Source organism: Solanum stenotomum, chromosome 5 (genome assembly GCF_019186545.1).
Source record: "Solanum stenotomum isolate F172 chromosome 5, ASM1918654v1, whole genome shotgun sequence".
Lineage (NCBI taxonomy): Eukaryota > Viridiplantae > Streptophyta > Magnoliopsida > Solanales > Solanaceae > Solanum > Solanum stenotomum.
Genome location: NC_064286.1, coordinates 4,239,826 through 4,261,885, shown reverse-complemented (window position 1 = coordinate 4,261,885; position 22,060 = coordinate 4,239,826). Strand labels below are relative to the sequence as shown.

At 31.7% G+C, this 22,060-nt stretch overlaps 4 protein-coding genes across 4 annotated transcripts; 2 read left to right on the top strand and 2 right to left on the bottom strand.

Annotated features, from left to right (window-relative positions):
• Positions 1-1,311: 1,311 nt before the first annotated feature.
• On the top strand, positions 1,312-6,327 carry LOC125866240 (uncharacterized). Its single transcript, XM_049546572.1, has 7 exons — positions 1,312-1,815; positions 3,787-4,028; positions 4,121-4,217; positions 5,229-5,412; positions 5,491-5,572; positions 5,643-5,691; positions 5,801-6,327. Exons 1-7 carry the CDS (start codon positions 1,378-1,380, stop codon positions 5,870-5,872), a joined length of 1,164 nt encoding a protein of 387 aa, XP_049402529.1. The 5' UTR covers positions 1,312-1,377; the 3' UTR covers positions 5,873-6,327.
• A 5,753-nt stretch (positions 6,328-12,080) lies between these two features.
• LOC125866259 (signaling peptide TAXIMIN 1) lies at positions 12,081-13,181 on the top strand. The gene is made up of 2 exons (XM_049546601.1): positions 12,081-12,221; positions 12,875-13,181. Exons 1-2 carry the CDS (start codon positions 12,112-12,114, stop codon positions 12,996-12,998), a joined length of 234 nt encoding a protein of 77 aa, XP_049402558.1. The 5' UTR covers positions 12,081-12,111; the 3' UTR covers positions 12,999-13,181.
• A 485-nt stretch (positions 13,182-13,666) lies between these two features.
• Positions 13,667-15,951, bottom strand: LOC125866230 (seed biotin-containing protein SBP65-like). Its single transcript, XM_049546559.1, has 3 exons — positions 15,606-15,951; positions 14,077-15,449; positions 13,667-13,984 (listed from the first exon to the last, which is right to left on the bottom strand). Exons 1-3 carry the CDS (start codon positions 15,904-15,906, stop codon positions 13,724-13,726), a joined length of 1,935 nt encoding a protein of 644 aa, XP_049402516.1. The 5' UTR covers positions 15,907-15,951; the 3' UTR covers positions 13,667-13,723.
• Positions 15,952-17,212: 1,261 nt separating this feature from the next.
• On the bottom strand, positions 17,213-21,088 carry LOC125866245 (protein trichome birefringence-like 39). The gene is made up of 5 exons (XM_049546579.1): positions 20,796-21,088; positions 19,903-20,074; positions 19,459-19,634; positions 17,966-18,124; positions 17,213-17,584 (listed from the first exon to the last, which is right to left on the bottom strand). The coding sequence occupies exons 1-5, from the start codon at positions 21,059-21,061 to the stop codon at positions 17,296-17,298; spliced, it is 1,062 nt and encodes a 353-aa protein (XP_049402536.1). The 5' UTR covers positions 21,062-21,088; the 3' UTR covers positions 17,213-17,295.
• Positions 21,089-22,060: the final 972 nt, after the last annotated feature.

Here is a 22,060-nt window from a genome sequence, read left to right as displayed (position 1 = left end):
CTTCTAGTATGTTTCAATGAATAATTGTATCCCTATTAATGCATAACATGTGTTGGGTAAAACTTACATGCACAGATTGTTTACGCTAAATTAATGAATGCATGATATGTGTTTGTGTAAACACAGGGTACATATAAGTTTTTACCCTAAATCAATATGTTGGTGTAAACAGTAGATACGGCTATTCGTCTTCTCTCTTTTTCTTTTTTAAAAAATTGACGTATTGTAAATATGAATTGTTTCTTTAAAGACTCAAAACATCGAGAGGATTTCATATCTAAATTTTGGGACTGTTTAGAGGTGATTTTGAGTTGATTGAGATTGAATAGTTGGTGTATATTTCATGTATAGTTTAATCAATTAGTATGGTAGCATATCATTTACAAGATCTATTCAACTTTTTGAGTGTATTATAATGTATAGTAACTCATGTATAGGTAGCTATATTGTATAGTCCGTGATATTTTTCTATGACTTTTAACAAACTGTATTGTATAGTCATGATATATTTTCTATGATTTTTTGCTATTTTTTAGAAGTTGAAAAAAATAAGTTTTCCTCAAAAATACTTCTAAAAATATATATTTAGAAGCATTTAAAAAAATTTAGTCAAATATTAATTGTGCTTATTGAACAATACATTTTAAATTAATTAGCTAAACATAAATATTGAAGTATTAGAGTTAATAGTAAAAACATGGAAGCTATCACCTCTTTATAATTTCATGTTTCAACTATCCATACTTTTATTTATCTATCAAAATTATTACATTTTTGCTAGATTCATATCTCAACTATCACTCTAAAAAACATGCCTTGATGGTAAATTGACCTAAACACCTATTATGGATTGAGAAAAAATATCTGACTGGCTCTATATTAAAGAAAAGCTCATCTATATTCACTTTAATCATTGCAAAAGTTGATATGAAACATTAGAGTGTACGTTAATATAAAAAGAGTGAAATATCAAGAACACATTTAAATTATCTTAAATTTTCAAATTTCTATGCTAAATTATCATTTGAACAAATTTTTAATCGGAATTATGATTGATTCATTAACATACACCTCAAACTACTCATTGTTGTCTTTTCTTAATTGAAAGACGATAATAGAAAAACTAACTTTACAGGTTTGTAAAATATACTATTGTTATGTATATTTTTTTAATTTTTAAACTCGATTAAATTTGAATTTGTATAAAAATACTTCTTAACAAACATGACTTTGTACTTAACATTGATTAAGGATGAAAGATTACAGCTCCACCACAGCCCTTACAGCGGCCGCTGCTATTATATTTGCTTATTCTTATACAGACGACAAGAACAAACAGAGCCTTTCTTACCGGAAAACCACAAATTTCATCCAAAAATGGCATATACTATCAAATTCAGACCCATAATTCCTTCAACACTAAAGTTCGCTCTCTTTTCTCCTCCCTTTCAAACCATTTCTACTACAAAAAACACCATTTCTAGTAGTAGTATTCATTACCCAGAATTACCAAATCAGTGGACGGGTCTGCACAATTGGAGACACAGTTCCCTTAACCACCACCGATTTTGGGGACCCAATGGACCTGATAATGTACCGCAATCCTCAAATTTGATTCAAGAATCAGCTTTGTTGGATTCGATTTCGTCTGCTTCGTCACTTGCTGAAATGGGTGCTGCTGTTCTTTCTACCAGTGACCCTTTATTGAAATCCAAGCTTACCCATTTGGGTTATTGTAGGTGGCGTGAAGAAGGTCTCCCAGTTGGGAATTTTGAACCCCCGGTTCGACCTGCTCGACCCTCCAAACCTCAACTGGTTTGTTTTTCTGCATTTTCCTTCCAAGTTTTCTTTTTCTTTTTTTCTTTTTGTTTATGTGGGTTCAATTTACTTGCTCTTTATATCGGCATAATACATAAACAGACACTCAAATTTGGTCTCAGCCGGCAAGTAAGTGCTCTAACTTTTATATGTCACGTTAGCTTCGGGTGTCCACGAGAAACAATGGGGATGAGTTGGAGTGTTTAGTTATTACTTAAGGTCAAGTTGAGGTGTCTTAGATGTGCATTTTCAAAGTTAGAGTGTTTACTCGACGGTTGAGGCAGTTGAGTGTCTTGTTTATGTAGTATGCACTTTATGTTTATTTTCTTAAGAGATGTATAGGCAAAGAGGTGAACTTTACTTTCATTAATTGTTGTTTATAAGATGTTTAAACTTGAATAAATTGTTTTAGTTGAGTTTTGCTAGTCACTTTATCAAAAATGCATAGGCAGATGCAGTTTCTTAGCAGTGAGTGGGTGTCCTATAGTCTTCGACTTAGACCGTTTGTATAGTTTTGAAATTTAGAAATGTATGTTGTTACCAAAACCATACCTATTGTCACAAAGGACTAGTGACTTCTGTGATGTTCCGCTCTACATTTTAACTTGTTTTTTTATCAGATAATTAGCAAATGAGGCAGATAAGATGAAAAAATAAGTTTAGGGTCCCACTTAGTTTAGGTGTGTAATTGAAAGTTTTGCCATAGTTTANGTGTCTCTGGGATTTCGGGTATAGGCTGGGGGGTACTTATGCATTTTCCCTTTTTTTATCAGATAATTAGCAAATGAGGTAGATAAGACGAAAAAATAAATTTAGGGTCCCACTTAGTTTAGGTGTGTAATTGAAAGTTTTGCCATAGTTTAGGTGTGTTTCTAATTCCGCACTAATTGGACTCCTTATTCTAACATATACACATAATATACACGTACACATACTAATTTAACACCTATTGTCATGAAGGAGCAGTGGCTTCAATGATAGTTTTGCCCCCACTTATTTTTTTTTTTTATGACAAGGGAAACCCGCAGCCGCTACCCTTTGGGTGCGCACAGGGTAAAACCCCCACTCCTAGGCAATAGCTCGCAAACCACATAGGAGAGGTAACCCGCACTAGGCAAGCCCAGTGTGATGAGCTCGATCCAGAAGGCAAACCCCTTGCTTTCGCTGGCAAGGAGTTTCGAACTTGAGACCTCCAACATGGAAGTCTCAAGCCCAAATCACTGGGCCACCCCGAAGGGTCCACTTATTTATACTCATACATCTGCCTCTGCCTACAGTTACTAGGTTTGATATAGCCTTATAGTGTGGGGTTCAAATCCCACTAGACACAAAAATTATGTGATTTCTAGGCATTTGCCTAGACCTTAAATGAAGTTCTCTTCGGGACCTACAATTGCTGTGGATCCATGCGAACTTAGTGACAGATGGAACACAATGTAAGAAAAAGACCAATATATAGGAGATACATATTAGTGTAGAATATATTTTTATCATGTTAGCACTTCCATTGTAGGTTCGATGCTTTCTAGGAGTAGTTTAGCCTTTCAAAAATTTATACATTTAGAAAATATTGAACATTTCTAACACTTAATATTTGTATTTTCATAACATTGGCATGAAATGAGTTTAAATGGAGTAACATGACCAGGGAGGATTCATATGTGTGTGTAGCTTTTTAATTTTACCATTGACATACATTTGAGCTTCGAGACTTGAATGTTTAGTGCAAACAGTTTATCTTCTCTTTCTCCTTAATTTTGATAAGGGAAATGAATATTTCAATTTGTTTTCCTTGTTTCCAATCCTAGATACCACTATATTTATGTACACCTGCTTGCAATACATCTTTACAGATCTTGGCATTGAATGGGGTTCAACCAAAACCTAAGATGTTGGTGTTTTTATTTTCTTGTGATTCTTTTGCCAATTTGTAACTTTAGCTTATATATTTATGATTCTTGTGTACAGGTTCCACCCAAGGAAATTCCATCTCCTAAACACTCGGGTTTATCTCTCAATGCATATATGCTTCATAATCTTGCTCATGTGGAGTTAAATGCTATTGACTTGGCATGGGATACTGTTGTCCGTTTTTCACCCTACAGTGACCTTTTGGGTGATGGGTTCTTTGCTGATTTTGCTCATGTGGCTGATGATGAGAGTCGCCATTTTGCATGGTGTTGCCAGAGATTATCTGAGCTTGGAGTCAGGTGATTAATTAATAGATTACCTTCTAAGTTTGGCATGAAAAGTTTTGTAGTTCATAAAATGGATGCTTATATCTCTTTGCTTAATTAAACAGCTATGGTGACATGCCCGCTCATAATTTGCTTTGGAGAGAGTGTGAGAAATCTTCAAATAATGTTGCTGCACGGCTGGCTTCAATCCCACTTGTCCAGGTCCTCCACTATTTTACTAAGAATGATAAATCAACTGCTTTAAATTTTCGATATTATGTATTGAGTATTGTTCAATTTACTCCGCTTGTTCGTCTTTGATTGCTTGAGATCTATCTTACAGCTGTGTGATTATGATATATCCAGGAAGTGTAGCAATATTTGTAATTATTTTTTAAAAAAGGTCCATTTTCGTTATTGTTCTTTCTACTGTTTGTTGAATAATGCTGTCCATTTCGATTAATTTGTTGTTGTGATTGCTCCCATATCTGTATCCCCCTTTTTCAACTGTTTTGCCGAGCAACATAGGGTTGAATTACTTCTCAAGAGCTTCAGTATTTTCCTTTTGTAATAGTTTTCTGTTTTACTTGAAGATGGATGTGTAACATAGTGTTTGAATCTTTATGAAAATCATCAAAGGCAATTGTATAGCCACTTGTGTCACGGGTAGACGCAATGTCTTGTACTGCTTAGTCTGCACCTAGGTGAGGCTAAATTTTGTCACTAAAAGGTGCTGTGGTCAAATCTCTGCAATGGTGTTATCGATTTAATAAGTGGATAGGTGTGCACAAGTTCATAATATGGTGCAGGACTTCCCTAAGACCGTGTTAATAATCTCATGTTAGGTTCTCATATCAGAAATTCGGATATATGATTTAGTTAGAGGTTCCAGTAGTGAAACTTGGCGAGTTCCTATATGAAGTTCTCGCTATTATTTTTCCTCACTTCTCCTAAAGGAATTTCACAAGTACAGCAATATCATCTACGCCTTAATCTCAAACTAGTTACGTCGGTTTATGAAATTTCAATTTCTGTTTCCATTCTGCTGTATGCCGTATCTGGGCCCATTTTATTAAAATGCTTTTTCACCATAACGCTGGACTGAAAATTCGTTTATCGTTTGTGGGTTAGAGATGTGAATTGTGGTTTCTGGATGTACTCATTTCTTGCTATATTGACATTTCTGCATTTTGATTATGTTGTGTGTATTCATGTGTTGTCTTATTGCTATAGGAGGCAAGAGGTCTTGATGCTGGGCCTCGGCTGGGGCAAAAACTGATTGGTTTTGGAGACCATAGGACTTCCAAAATTGTGGCTAAAATTGCTGATGAAGAAATTGCACACGTGGCTGTAGGTGTCTTCTGGTTCGTTTCGGTTTGTGAGAAAATGGGACGCACCCCTTGCACTACTTTCAGAGGTACATTTTATTTTATCCGTTTTGTTAGGTGTAGCCACTCTCTAGCCTCTTTAGCGAATTCACCAACTTCTCTTACAGATTTACTAGAGGAGTATAACGTGGAGGTAAAAGGACCATTCAATCATTTGGCTAGAGATGAAGCTGGTCTTCCACGGGAATGGTAATTCACAACTATATAGATCACATTTGTTCACCGATTAAACTGAGAACACTGTATTTTTGGTATCCAGGTATGATCCTTTTTCAAGTGTAGAAGATAAGCAAAAGAAGTTATCTCAGGTATTTCCTTGGACCTCAAGACCTGAAATGTAGAAAAACTCCTTTTCTACACGTTTTTTTTCTTTCTCTATTACATCTGAGAACTGTGAGGATATGGAAAACGATGCAGGTTTATGATCGATTGGAATGCATAATTGCTATGGAAAAGGAGAACTCGAGTTTAGATAGTCCACACCGATGATTCCTATATCGAGGAACTGATTGTACTTGGAAGAACAATTACTGACAGCGGCAAACGCTCCTGCTAAAATTTCAACGAGCTGGTCTGCCAATTGTAAAAAGACTTGTTACCTCTTTGATCTCACAGGGCCACAACCTGAGCACGATTTGCTGTCATCACTCTAACCTAGTCGCATCGACTATCAAACAGAGCCTAGACTATTGACCTGACAATCTTGAATTTCCAGCTAAGCTCTGATGTTTTGCAGACTAGATTGGCATTGGATTGGATCAAGGACAGCCTTTTCTCGTGACAGAACATGGCATAATGTCGAGCTCTTCAGCCGTGGCCAGTGGCGGAGCCACATATAGGAAAGAAGGTCTAGTTGAATCCCCTTCATCAAAAACTATACTGTACAAATAAGGTAAAAACCAAATTTTCTTGTATGCATATAAATATTTGAATCCTCTTGATATAAATATATATAAAGCTTTTAAGTGTACTAGTGTATATGCATTCTGGCATTTTCTAGAAAATCTTTAGCCGGCAGCTGTGCACTTGAGCTCGAGGGTCTCTCGGAAACCATCTCTCTACCTTCCCAAGGTAGGGGTAAGAATGCGTACATATCACCCTCGATCCCACTTGTGGGAAGACACATGGAGAGGTTTTTTTTTTTTGATGGAGAGTTCAACTTACATCCAAACTCACTAGCTGTGGCTCGAACGCTATTCACTTTATAAGTACAAATAATGAATTTCAAACACAGTAAATCAAATGAGTTGTGATAAAATATCAAACTCAAACTCATAAAGTTCAAAATCTGAATCGATTTTTGCTCGTAGTCTTGTTATATACTATATGCTTTATTATAAGTGACTTTTTACATTTTAAACTTTTTTTAGGCGCCCATTATAGCAAAATTTATTTTTCTAAGCTAAGCAAAAGAAAGCAAAGTGATTTTGGTCTTTATTTAATCATTTTTCCTTTAAATTCTAATGACGTGAAACATTTAACTTGCCTTGAGGTAGCAAAAGAGGAATCCAATTCATTCATCTTCCAATTTCTTCATCAATAAATGAAAAGGAAAATAAAAGATCCATCCTTCTTCGAACCACACACATAATACGAATTCTAGTATACTGAGCTGGCATTAACTAAATATTTTAAATTTGAGCTTTCAAAATAACTATTTTAATAATATAGAAATTATTTATATTATCGATATATATAAATTAAACTCGAAAGAAATATTAAACCAAATGGAATAACCTCTTTTCACACAAAAGTATGTCTATCAAAGAAAGTTCCAACCCAAAAAGAGAAATGTAAGACCACTACGTTAAAGCTTGTCGTTCTTTTGGATGAAATGTAGGGTTCACATCTTTTCTTCTTATTTTAAGAGTTTAATATCTGAATTGTTAAGTGATTGTGTTTTCTATCTGAATTGTTAAGTGATTGTGTTTTCTATCTGAATTATCTATTAAAACACACATTAATTAATATTTGATAATGCGTGGTATCACTCTTTTTTTTTTCTCCAACTTTTATATAAAAATGATGCTAAATGACACTTCATGCGAATTTTAAAAAATAATTATAAGATCTGATCAAAGATACATTTGAAGTATCACCTTTTTTAAAAAAAACTATCATGTGATTTTCTTTTTCTATAAGAATAACATATTCAATATAACTATGCACAATAAAATCTTAGATAAATTATTTTCGATAGATTATCAGCTTAAGAAAAGTAGTCCAAAGCTAAACTTTAAAAAAAGAAAAAAAAAAGACTATCACCAACTATTAATAAAAAAATACCTCAAAATTAATGAATCAATTGTCATTTAATAAAGGTTTATGTGCAGGGGTGTTCACGGTTTGGATAAAAACCGATCCAAACCAAAAAACTGAACAAAACTGATTAAATAAATCAATTTTTATTTGGGTTAGGTGTGGTTTGGTTTTAGATTTTTAAAAATCAATAATATATGGGTCGGTTATGATTTTGTTCGAAAAAAACCGAAGAAATTACCGAACCGAACCAAACCGATAAATTATATACCTATATTTTATTATTATACATACATAATATATTATTTTTATAAACAATTTTAAAGATCTTATATGTGTTTCATCAAAATTTATTTATAATTTACTTATGAAAGAGAATGCGTAAGGTGAGAATATTTATCTTATTGGTTTTATGTATATGAGTGTGTCTATGACAATCTATATATATTTATATATATATATATATATATATATAAAGGAGGATTTTCAGTCCGCTGAAGTGGCATGCCTCAATGATCAGGAAATCTATTTATCTATTTTCTCAAATTTTTGGGTTTTTTTTTTTCTATTTTTCCATGTAAATGAATTTTAATTAAGGGTACAATAATTAATATATTCTAATTAATTATTAATTAACATTTAAAAGAATTTTAATTAAAGCTACAATAATTAATAGATTCTAATTAATTATTAATTAGCGTTTAGTAAAGTAACGCCATGCAACTGTTTCTCTTTCGGGCCACTATCACAAATTGACATCTATTTTCTATAAAAAAAATTCGACACCCTCAATTAGCATTGCATAAAACTTTCATATTCCTAACAGTAAATCATTAGTCATTAATAAATACTAAATGTGCAAATAAGACTTGTAAAATTCCACAACAATTGTAACGTTAACATAACTGCAGCATTAACAACAAAAGAAACAATAACCTTATAAATAATACTGAATTAGCTATAGATTTCAAACACATCATGAAAATAATGGGTCCTTCCTGTTTGATGCATCATCACTCTCATCACTCTCATCATATTTTGCAGGTCATTTTCTAATTTCTTTATCAAAATTTGTTTGGATATGTATAATCATAATATATATATATATATATATATAATGGAATAATAAACAAAATCTGTAAAGTAGAAATTTTTTCTTTTCTATATTTTGCAGATAAAGAAGGTATATGTGTACAATGTGATGCTTGGTGATGTTAAGATATTGATGGATAAAGTCTTTTATTCAAGTAAGTGTCAGGTTTAAATCTCATATCCTTCAATTTTTAGTTAGAGTTTTGAATAAAGTCATCAATAATAAATATTTATTTTGTAAATTAAAGTCTATAGAAACTCACATATGTATATCAAAATAAAATTATTACAAAATCTAACAAAATATGTATTAAAAAAGCTCAACATATAGAAAATCGACAGTCAGTTTATGAGTATTAAAAATGACGTTCATTACAAAGTATCAATTCTTTCTTTCTATCATGTTGATTTACAAAGAATGAGGACTATTGGATATTAAATGATATGAAGAGTTAATTAAAAATGAATTTATAATTATTGTTTTTAAAAGTAGTGATTAAATTTAGTGTGATAATGGAGTAGAATGAGGAGGTCGAGATGACAACTTATAAAATAAAAGGAAGAAGATATCAAATTAATTGGAAAGAAATAAAAGAAATAGGTAAGAAACAGAAAAATCTAAATATAGTAAATAAATAATAACCATTAAAAGGTAAGAAAATAAATATAGAATATTAAGTTAAGTTGCCTTTTGTTTTATTTATAAAGTAACTTAAATATAAACTTTCTGTTACAATTTCGTTTCCTTGCATGCTTCTTTTAAATTTATCAATTATACTTTTTTCATTTTTTTATCTTTACTCTTAATTTTTAATTAAAGGGTAAAAAAACAGCAAAAGTATTTCTTTTTATTTTCAATCTTTGACCTTTTACTTATTTTTATTAGTATTTTGTCCTTTTTGTTAATTTCTTTTGTTGTTCACTTAGAAAGTTATTCTATTTTATTTTACAACTCAAAAGTCACTCAATTATTGATATTCCACTTAAAAAATCACTCAACTCTTGATATTTCATTTAGAAAGTCATTCTATTTTTCGAATCAAAGAATAAAAGTATACTTTGTATAATTATCTTAACTTAATTTAATGTAGGAAATTAGAATAACAAATTATTCGTAAATATGTAAGTTATTTTTAATTTTATTTAATTCAAATATTTATACTATATAATTTTTTTAAATTATTCTTTTGCTTTAAAATTATCTTAATTATATTTAGTTTAGATGTAGTTTTATTTGGGTAGGACTTTCAATATAGAAAATATTTGATTTTTTTAGCATCATAATGAGAGAAAATATAGTATAGGTGACCAATTTAAAGTGGGATGGAGGAAATAAGAAAATAACAATTAACTTTGACACTATTTTAATTGGAGAATATAAAAAGGATATAAAAATTAATAAAGAGTTTTCTTAATATAGTTAAAATAAGATCGATGAAATTGAATTAATTAATAATTGCGCGAAGCACGGCCAAGTTCCCTAGTTCTTTATAAGATTGAAAATATCATTCTCTTTCTTCTAGGACAAAATAATGAATTTTGAAGATTCATAGTAAATTCAATGGTTGAAAGTTCTGTAACATCAGTTATTCTAACTATTTTCGTTTTAATTGAATTGTTGTCACTTTTTTCTCATNAGAATAAAAGTATACTTTGTATAATTATCTTAAATTAATTTAATGTATGAAATTAGAATAACAAATTATTCGTAAATATGTAAGTTATTTTTAATTTTATTTAATTCAAATATTTATACTATATAATTTTTTTTTAATTATTCTTTTGCTTTAAAATTATCTTAATTATATTTAGTTTAGATGTAGTTTTATTTGGGTAGGACTTTCAATATAGAAAATATTTGATTTTTTTAGCATCATAATGAGAGAAAATATAGTATAGGTGACCAATTTAAAGTGGGATGGAGGAAATAAGAAAATAACGATTAACTTTGACACTATTTTAATAGGAGAATATAAAAAAGATGTAAAAATTAATAAAGAGTTTTCTTAATATAGTTAAAATAACTAATAATGTTACATATAGACAATACAGTAAATATAAGATCGATGAAATTGAATTAATTAATAATTGCACGAAGCACGGCCAAGTTCCCTAGTTCTTTATAAGATTGAAAATTTCACTCTCTTTCTTCTAGGACTAAATAATGAATTTTGAAGATTCATAGTAAATTCAAAGGTTGAAAGTTCTGTAATGTCAGTCATTCTAACTATTTTCGTTTTAAATGAATTGTTGTCACTTTTTTCTCGTCTTGAATGAATTGTTTCTTTTATTTTTGTCTATGGTTAATAACCGAATAACCAAACCAAATCGAACTGAAATCGATAACAACCAAATCGATAAATATATACTATGTTTGGTTTGGTTTTGATAATTTTAAAACCGATTAAGATGATTTGATTTTGGTATTGACCAATAACCGATCCAAACCAACCCGTGACATCCCTATTAAATTATGTGTAAATTAAGTTGTCATATGCCTTTTAGCGATTGTATTCAAACACTCATGGGTCATTTGATAGAGTGTATAAAAATAATACTAAATAAAGTATATTAATAATGTTTGCATTAATTATACATAGATAATTTTTATGCGTTGTGTGGTTGGTATATTAAAAATAGCATACATGACATAAAAATATTTATTTATAAAGATATCCTCCATAATTGTGGTAGAAAAGTTGTAAAAAGAATTTTAAGGGGTAATGCAGTCTTTGACAGAGGTAATGCATACATTATTTTTGTTAATATACTCTACCAAATGACCCTTAATCTAAGTCATCTTCAAAATGTGTCGTAGAAAACACAAACACATAATAATTCAGATATGAAATTCGTAAAAAAAAAAAAAAATCTTTAAAATATTTAATGTGTTTGCGTGTTCAATCTTCTTCTTCTTTTTTCTATATATTCTTATATTCCTTTGTCAAAATAGCATCCAGCCTCCCACGCTCTTATTACTAAAATATTACCCCTCTTCCAATTTATGCCACAATTTACATTTTGGAGAGTCAAATAATTTAAGTTTAATCGGAAATTTGCATATGAAATTTTTAATTTTTTTGAAATGAAATTTTTATATTTGTAAACTACGTAAAAAGTACTATAAGTCACAATAATTAATAATTCAAAATGTTTAAATGATGATTTGAATCTCAAAATTTGAAAAGTGTCATATAAAATGAGACGAAGGGAATAATAAAATCGAAATCTATTACTATTACGTGCCTATATACAGTTTTTTTTTTGGATATATAGAAAGAAATTACAGAGAGATTTTATTCTATTCTTCTTCACAAATTAAAATTCTGTTCTCCACAAGAGTAACTCCAAATTTCAGCAGAAATTAGTTAGTAATAATGTGCTGTGGAGATGGTGGATGTAGGCCGTTGGCTTTTCTTCTGGGTCTCCCGTTTGCTCTCCTTTCTCTTCTCGTCTCCGTCGTCGGCGTAATCGTCTGGATCGTCGGGTTCGTTCTGTTCGTTCTTCTTCGATTAACTTTTGAAGTTAAATTATACTAGCTAATATGGTTAACCTTTTGAATTTGTGTTTGATCGATGTTCTAAAAGTGTTTATCTCGAAAATTGTTTTTTTTTTCAACTTTGGGAAACAACTTTACTACTAGCCTATGGATTTGGTTATAGATTTTAAATAATTTTTTATTTTATTTGAAATTGGAATTGAAAATTAAGTTATATTTTTGGCAAAAAAGTATTTGTGTCAATGCTCATGTTATACAATTTCAAGTTGGATTTGAATTTTGATAGCTAAAAACACTGAATATTAAATAAAGTAAATTTTTTTTAAAAAAATTGAATAAATTTTATGGCCAAAGGAGTTATTTTTCCCATAGAAACAATGTTCAAACACAGAAAATAAAGCAGTTTTAGTTAGCTTCTTAGAATTATCCAAACAGACTATTAAATTAAAAATTATATGAAAAATACTATAGGTAAATTACAATTTCTTATCACGATGGAAAAATATATGGTGTCAAATATTAATTAAAATTTACATATTTTGATTATTTAAAAAAAAAAAAAAGTCACATGAATCGAGCAATCGAGATAGAGTAATACTTTACTGTTACTAATGGAATTATTGATTTTCTTCTTTTTTTAGGTTGACATTGAGTTGCATATGCCCTTGTTGCCTTTGTGTAACTGTGTTGGTTGAATTGGCATTGGAGTTGATAAAAGCCCCAATTCATGTTATGGAGTGGTTCACTGATCAAATCCCTTGTTAACACACTTTTTTTATTTTTTGTGTACACAGTATATTACTTTCCCTTTTTCATTTTTCACATCTCTTACTATATTATTATTTTGTTGTTGTTGTTGTTGTTGATTGATGTTTGCTTCCATCTTTTATGCATGTAAAAATTCACAAGATCTTGTTTTGTATAAATACTGTGTATTCTTTTGCTTAATTTCGAGTTCTCACATCCTTCTATTGTACTGTATAATGTATATGCCTCTTTTTTTATCGTTTTTGAGTAAAGTCTACATACATTTGATCCTCCGAAACCTCGTATATGCCACAATCAGAGTCAACAGAGTTCCGATTTCCTATTAAGATAGGAGCGGAGAGAGAGCTAGACGAATCTTATTAGGCTAAAGCAGGTTAGAAAAGGATAGCTCGCGGATGAAATTAACAGGATAAATCAGGAGGAGGTTCACCCAAGTGATCACAAAAAAGGTAAAATATACCATCATTGATGAACAAGCTTAAGATGATCCTAACAATAAAAAGGAGGATACTAGCTGTTCCATCTTTGCTAGCAATCACAAAAACAAGTTCCAGGGCCCTTAAAAATTAGGCCCCCTCTCAAACTGGCCCTTGGAAAAAAGCAAAAAGAAAGCGACAACATGATGCACAAAGCATTCTACGTTCACAGAGGGTTGAGAAAGAAAGGACTAAAAACACTTGAGACAGAAAGCTACTAAGATGTGCTCTAAATGCTCAAAATTTCTATTGTGACTGATCTTTCTTCTTCTCCATGCTAACTGATTCTTCTACAGGTCCACGTCCAGCAATAAGATCTGTGGCTGTCTTGCCTATCTCTACTATAGTTTCACCAATGGCTTTCAACAGTCCTCCTCCTTGCTTCTGTTGCTGCTGCATGTATTCCTCTCCTCCTGCTGATTCGAATTCTTGAAAATCATCATTTCCTTCTTCTTCCCACTTTGTTTCTTGCTTTTTCCCATTAATGAATCCACTTCCAGTTTCTCCCTGCAAAGTTTTATATCAACCAAATAATACATAGAAATATCTAACATAGTGATGCATAAGCAAGAAAAACATTTAATTACTCATGTTTTTACCTTGAAGTCATATGATCTCTTAGCTTCTAGTTCCCTCTCAGCTTCAGCTTTCTTCCTAGCTGCATTCTCTGCTGCACTTTCTTCAGTTGAAAGCACATAGTCCTTTGCATCAGCCAACTTGTTCTCTGCATACCCGAGAACGTTCATTCCAGTGCCAGCAATTGCATCCTTAGCGGCCACCGCCTTTTCCCCGGTGTACCCTGCAACATTAGAACCAACACCAACCACAGCTTTTGTGGCCTCTGCAGCTTTCTCTGCTGTATAATGTGCAGCTCCCCAACCAGCCACAGCAGCTTTGTCCTTCACAGTCTCGGCTACTTCCCCTGCATATCCCAATGCTCCTTTTCCCGTTTCTAATGTGACGTCTTTCGCTTCTACTGCTTTCTGCCCAACATAACCTGCTGCATTCTTTGTTGATTGAACTGTAGTTTGACCAGCACTTGAAAGGGCGTCTGTAGTAGCAGCATAAGCTTGCTGACCCTTATCAAGAACTGTGTCCTTAGCCTTCATTGCAGATTGAGCTGCAGTTTGTCCAGCACTTGAAAGGGTATCTGTAGCAGCACCATAAGCTTGCTGACCCTTGTCAAGTACTGTGTCTTTAGCCTTCTTTGCAGATTGAGCTGCAGTTTGTCCAGCACTTGTAAGGGTATCTNCCTTAGCCTTCTTTGCAGATTGAGCAGCAGTTTGTCCAGCAGTTGAAAGGGTATCTGTAGTGGCAGCATAAGCTTGCTGACCCTTATCAAAAACTGTATCCTTAGCATAATCTTTCGCCTTCTTTGCAGATTGAGCTGCAGTTTGTCCAGCACTTGAAAGGGTATCTGTAGTAGCAGCATAAGCTTGGTGACCCTTGTCAAGAACTGTGTCTTTAGCCTTCTTTGCAGATTGAGCTGCAGTTTGTCCAGCACTTGAAAGGGTATCTGTAGTAGCACCATAAGCTTGCTGACCCTTGTCATGAACTGTGTCTTTAGCCTTCTTTGCTGATTGAGCTGCAGTCTGTCCTGTGTTTGAAAGGGTGTCTGTTGTAGCAGTATAAGCTTGGTGACCCTTGTCTAGAACTGTGTCTTCGGACTTCTTTGCTGTTTGAGCTGCAGTTTGTCCAGCACTTGAAAGGGTGTCTGTGGCAGCAGCATAAGTTTGATGACCCTTGTCAAGTGCTGTGTTTTTAGCATAATCTTTAGCTTGTTGTGCTGATTGAACTACATTTTGTCCTGTGCTTGTAAGGGTATCTTTAGTTGGAGAGTAACCTTGCTGGCTCTTCTTGAGGGCTATGTTTTTAGCAGCTCCAGTCTTATCAGCAACATAGTCATGTCCACTTTGAACACCATGTGTCATACTATCTTTGGCTTGTGCACCTTTTGATGTTGCATAAGCACCTGTACCAAAGACGGATTCAAGATTGAAAATCATCATATATTCAACATATACCATTGGTAAACATGTAAAAGATCTTGAAGAAATAGTACTACACATTATGTTTTGAACATGAAATCTTAAATCTATCAAATTTAAATCCTGAATTCACTTCTGACCTGTGGAACCAAGTCCATGACTTGCCAATTCTTTGACATTATCATTACCCTTGTGTCTCTGGCTATGTACTTCAAACTTGACACCTCCTGGCCTCTCTTCAAAAGAATGTTTATCAGAATCATTTGTAACATGAATTGCACCAGGACCAGCAAGGTGAAAATCACTTCCAACTTGTACTTTCACACAAGTAGCAGCAGCAGTGCCACTACCCCTTTTGGGGTCTCTTGTTTTCTTGATTTGGATTTGATGTTGTTCATCAATAATGTTGTCATCTTTTCTTCTTACTTGTTCTGAAGCCATTGGTGTTGGTGGTGGAACAAAAAAAGTACTAAACTTTGATAATTTTGGTTGGAACTTTTTGATTTTGTCTTGTGTTTGTGATGAAAGAGGGTATAAAAGAGAAACATAGAGGGTGTAGGTTGTTGACAAGTGGTTCAATTGGTGGTGAGTATTGAGTTTTATGTCATGACACGTGGTGAGATATGGTGGATTTGAGAAAACTTCACTAGTCACCAATTACTTTACAAACGTGTCACTCACTGGATTTGTCTATGTAGAAACTTTTATCTCTTTTTTAGTACATAACTTTTATCTTCTTTGTGTTTTTTGAGAGATCAAATTGTCACTTTGTTGAATTGACCTATGTTCCAAGAAGCAAGTTTTGTCTTCTTTGTTCTTTGACATCATTATTAGTCACTGTTTTGTTTAATTATTTATCAGGATAAGGCACAAATATCTCTTAGAGCATGACTGAAATCTCAAAGACATACCTTAATTAAACTAAGGTCCTATTACCTTTTTGAATTCATTTTTTTGTAATTTTGTACACCTTTTAACTTACGTAGTATATTCCGTGACTCCACGTTGTTGAGACGCGTGAGAAATGTTTGTATGCCACATAACCTAAAAAGGTCTACAATATTACAGAAAAGTGAGTTTAGAAAGTAATATGACCTTAGTTTAGTAAAAATATATCTCTAAAATTTCGATCATAGTCTAGGAATACTTGTTCCTTTTATCCTATTATTTATCTTACAAAACAATTTGGACTAAGGCAACCTTTCATGCCTAAAGATCTTACACACATTTTACAATTCAAATATCAACCTTCTTATTTTGTCATTCAAATAGAAGTCAATCAAATTCCTAAACAACATACATTTCCCTTGAAAAATCGAATAATGATCATATATATACTAGAATAAATGACATTTTTTGTCGCCACAAAACTCTACAAGGGACTTTTCATGACGACTTGAAGGCCATTAAGAATAGTTTTGCTGTTGAAATTTATTCATGACGACCCTTAAAGAATAGTCGAGGTCATTGAAACTTATTCATGACGATCCCTAAATTTCTTCATTATATGTTACTTCCCATGGTAACTTCAAAGGTCATCACTAAAACTATCACTTTTTTTAGTTACGACATTTCTAGAGCGGCCACTAAAACCCTTAGTTTTTGTGGCAACTAAAAAGGTGATAGTTGTAATGTAATAACGATCTTTGAAGTTGCCATGGAAAATAGCATTTCAATGCAAACTTTAGGGGTCACCACCAATAAGTTTCAGCAACTAGACTATTCTTCAACACTTTCAGGTCATCTTACTTTTCGTGGCAACACTTTTAGAGAGGCCACGAAAACCCCTAATTTTTGTGGCGACTAAAGGGCTGTCTTGTCGCCGCGATTTCAACCAATAAGAATTGTATAAAGAAGGAGGTTCCAAGTATCAGGCAAACCAGGTAGACACCAATGGCTACAATCTGATCCATGCATATCACTATAATATCCTGGATGTCCATCTTTTCTATATTGTGAAAGAGCTGTAATATCCAATAAATAAACTTTGTTTTTAATGTTTTTGATTACTTTGTTGACCACATTTGCTTCTTGTGGTGTCCCTGCTGGATAATTTGTGCCAAAAAATGGTTGTGTTTGTCCTTTGCATGATTTTGATGGTTCATTCCAATCCTTGCCCCTGAATTTTTTTACCACATTAGCACATTGTAGTTACACATTCGATCGCTCGATAAAAAATATTTACAGTTTCTAGTTAATATACATATATTATACATTTGAGAGGGATAGACATTTTAGTTAATTCTTCTTTCTTTCGTCTTTTATGAAAAAAGTAGAGTGAATAGCTTATATAGTCATTCAACTATAGCAAATCTACTGAAGTCACTTATATTTATTTTGTATTAATAAAGTTACTCAAGTAATTAGACTAGCTTTTTAACAAAGTCATTATAGAACTAAAAATAGAGGGGATGATTGCATAGATTGTCTTTCAAATTTGGCTTCGTATGAAATATATATATAACTCGAGAAGGAATCAAGGAGCTGGATAAGTGCTTACTGATAGTGAGTGGGGGAAATTCCTTGGAAGAAGACTTTAGTTTTAGATGGGTCGATATTTTTATCGACCCATCTAGCCCAAGTGGTCATTCCTTTGGAGAAAGCAACCAAACGGTCCATATCTTTGACAATTTTCCCCCCATCTTGCATGTAATCCCACCTGCGATATTTACACAATTACGGGTGTTAAGTGAATAGCTTGAACTAAATTTATGCAGATTAGAGAGGTTGAATTAATAAATGAATGGATTAATGTTTGGATTGAAATCAAGTTTAGGTAAGATAGACATAATAATAGACCATAATCTAGTTCGTCCAATTTGATCAAATTCTATTTATTTTTTCTAATATTTTGTTTCATTACCAAATAAAGCTTTTTGTTCTTCATTATAATTACACATATTTTCTTATTATTAATTTGTCTTGTATATTTAGCTAAATCAACTCAAGTTTTAAAAGGATTGACATGAGATATGAGCAAATTGACCTACCATGAAATTAATAGGATAAAATTCACAAACAACCAAAATAACCACATTTTAGTTTCTATCATTAAAAAATAACTATATTGTAAAATTTCAAATTTCAAAGATATATTTGAAAAGTGTTTAGTTAACATTATTTCTATATAAAAATAGGAGAAACTATCTAATCAAACAAATATTCATATCATGTTTACTAATTTTCTTTATAGTTTGAAATAATTATATTTTTTCTCATTATTTAATAATTTCATATTAAATTTTAAGTCAGATACATGCGAATCACATTAGATACACACTGTATACATGTATCTGGGATACCAAATACGCGAGCGAGATATGAGAGAGAGGTGAGTGAAATTTGTCTATGTATCTCAGATACATGTGAATCACACTAGGTACACAATATACATGTATCTGATTTGATTCGCATGGTGTCGTGTATTTTGGGATACCAGATACGCAAGAAAGACATGAGAGTGGAGATGGGATGGAGGCAAGTGAAATTTGACTATATGCATCTCAGATACATGCAAATCCACTTAAATTCAGTGTATCTAGAATAAATTACACTTAATTTTGAGCACATATTTTTTCGAGATACATGTATCTAGACGCACCAAAATCATGTAACATATGTAATATTGCAAATTAGCGTATATCTAAATGATTAGCCCCTAAACTAGTGAATTTTCTATATAAGTTACCCATAAAAATATGTCCATCTCAAGTGAGCCCAACCTACTCATCAAATTTAAACGAATTGGACAAGTCACACTTTTATGAATTAATTTTGCCACCCATATACACAAATACTCAACAATTCCAACTTTATAACAATACTGTCACTATAATATCCAAATTTTCTTCCCAACTAATTTCTATGTTATGTTATTTTATATGTTCTTTATGATAATATTTCATTAAAAAGTTAAAAAGAATATAAAAAATAAACGATATCGTTATAAAAAAATTAAACGGTATACAAATAGATGGACAAAGTTCAACTTACGGTTGAGAGCTGCCAGTGTGAGTCCACCAATGCCATGAATTGAAAATCAATACATCCATTCCCATCCAAGCTTTGCCATCACTAATGGAATCCAACTTCAAAACAGTGCCAATATTTTCTTTGACCATGTCCACCAAGTATGGAGTACGATACATTGACAATCTAACTCCATAGTCCTATACACATTTAATTGTTCGATCAAAAATATTTATATTCGTTGAACTTAATATACATATATTATACACTAATTATACACAATTGATTTGTATATGATAAAGAATAATATAAAAATTCATAGATAGTTGAGGGATTAAAAGTGTATCTTTTCCTTCAATTTATCAATCACAAGCATATCTTGCCAAATATATAGTTGACAAAAAGTTGAACTAAAAAGACAAATAAATAGAAACAATTTGCATGTGCATAGAATTGAATTTCACTCACCAAGAATGCAATTTCAGCAATTCCATTTTTCTTTGTGAGTGAAGTTTTAGCATTTGGCAATGAAGAGTGAATCATGCAACTCAATGACTCCCACATATTCAAACTTAATGAGTCACCCACAAACATTATATTCTTCCCCTTGTATTTTTCCAAGAAAACCAAACCATTGAACCTACAAAATATTTAATAATCAGTTTAAGTTTTATATACTGATAATATAAAATTATTTATATAACTTAGTAAAAAACTTTATTATTGTCAATAATGGCGAATAAAGATAGAGTAAGGATTTGAATCATATGAATTCTAGATTCTACATACAATCTTAACTAAATTTGCAATTTAATTTTTCAAATAAAATACTAGAATTTGACACTTAGTACTTGTACCTATCATTTTTACAATTTTGAGACCTTTTTTCCCTCACACTAGAATCATTTCTTATATCAAATGAATTCAACCGTTTATATATAACTAAAAAAAAGTTTACTTTTACTATGCTTGTATAGTTTAACTTTTCTGTAAAAGAGATCGGATTCGATTTAACCACCTTAACTCTATATAGTTTCATCAGCCAAGAGTCTATCGAAAATAACATTTCTATCTCATAAGGAAATGATAAGGTGTGTGTACTTTCTACCCTCCTCAGTCCTTACGTATAGAATCACACCTCTAATAACTATCAACAACAACAAATTCAGTGTAGTCCCTAAACAGGGTCAGGAGAGAATAGAATTAATATAGGCAGACGTTACTCTTACCTGATGAAAATAAAAAGGTTCTTTCCAAAAAAGAAAAACCTTGACTCAAGTAAGACACATCAAAGCAGGAGGAAGTGACAAAAGGTAATGAAAAAAAGGCAAAAATGGAAAAAAGAGAAAGTAGTACTCTACCTTGGGAGGTTGCAGGAGGAAGGTTGCCATCTATATTTAAGGTACAAATTATCAGGCCTCTTGTACTTCTGGCAATTGAATTCATTATCAATAAATGGACATTTTGAAAAATCATACATAGGATATGAAGAATCAAAAACCCATTTTCCAATAAAAATATTGCACCCAGTATTGCTAATTGCATCTATTGAATAATTAGTAGCATTCACATAATTATTTATTCTTACAAAAAATATCAAGAATAGAGAGAGTAACAAAAATCTCATCTTAAAAAGATAGCAATTTGTATAATTTGTGAAGTGGGAAGAATAGGATGATGCACTATATATATAATATATAGTATGAATATAATAAATTAAAGTGATGTTAGCAAGAATTTTTATTTTTTTATTTTTATATGAGATGTGGGGGCATCATGGGGTTGTTTTATTTGAAAATTTGGAACAACACATGATTGATTATTTTTTCTCATGGATTTTATTTTGGAGGGTAGTTTGATCCCAAAACTTTTTGCCATATAGGATGTTTCATGGAAAAAGAGAACAGCTAGGTAGGTACTTGAGTTCACTTTTTATTTATCTCAGCTAGCTTGGAGTTTTGATAAAGTTGTAATCGCTCCGTAATCTATAGGTTACGAGTTTAAGTTGTGGAAATAACTATTAATATATCTATTAGTATAAGTTGTCTACATCACACTTTTTAGGTGCGGTCCTTTTCTGACCACCATGTGAATACAAAATACTTTGTATATCGAGTTGTTTTTTCGTAGCCTTTTATTTTATTTTGTATAAAGATTCAATATTCGGAAAATATTAATCTCATTAATATGGATTTGTATCGTGCAAGGTTCATTCAAATTTCAGTGTATAAACTCGAGATCTTAATTTTATTAAAGTTAAAGAAATCTCATCCATTCTACCATATTCCAACTTGATATAGTTCTTCACTATTTCTAATTAGTTACTCCCTCCGTATTATTTTATATAATGTGTGAAGTTATATCCATCCCATCATATTTTTTAATATGTTACTTACTATTAATTAGCTACTCATATTGTTAATCAACTATTTATGTGATGACTTTTGATCGAAGACATAAAAAATTTAATTTTGAAATATCTTAGAATTTATAATCTTAAATAAGCTGTAAATATTTATGCAACCATTATAAAATGTTGGGGTGGGAAGCATAGGGAAACAATAATGTATTATATTATATATGTAGCCGGAAGAGAATAAACTAAAATGATGTTTGTAAGAATTAT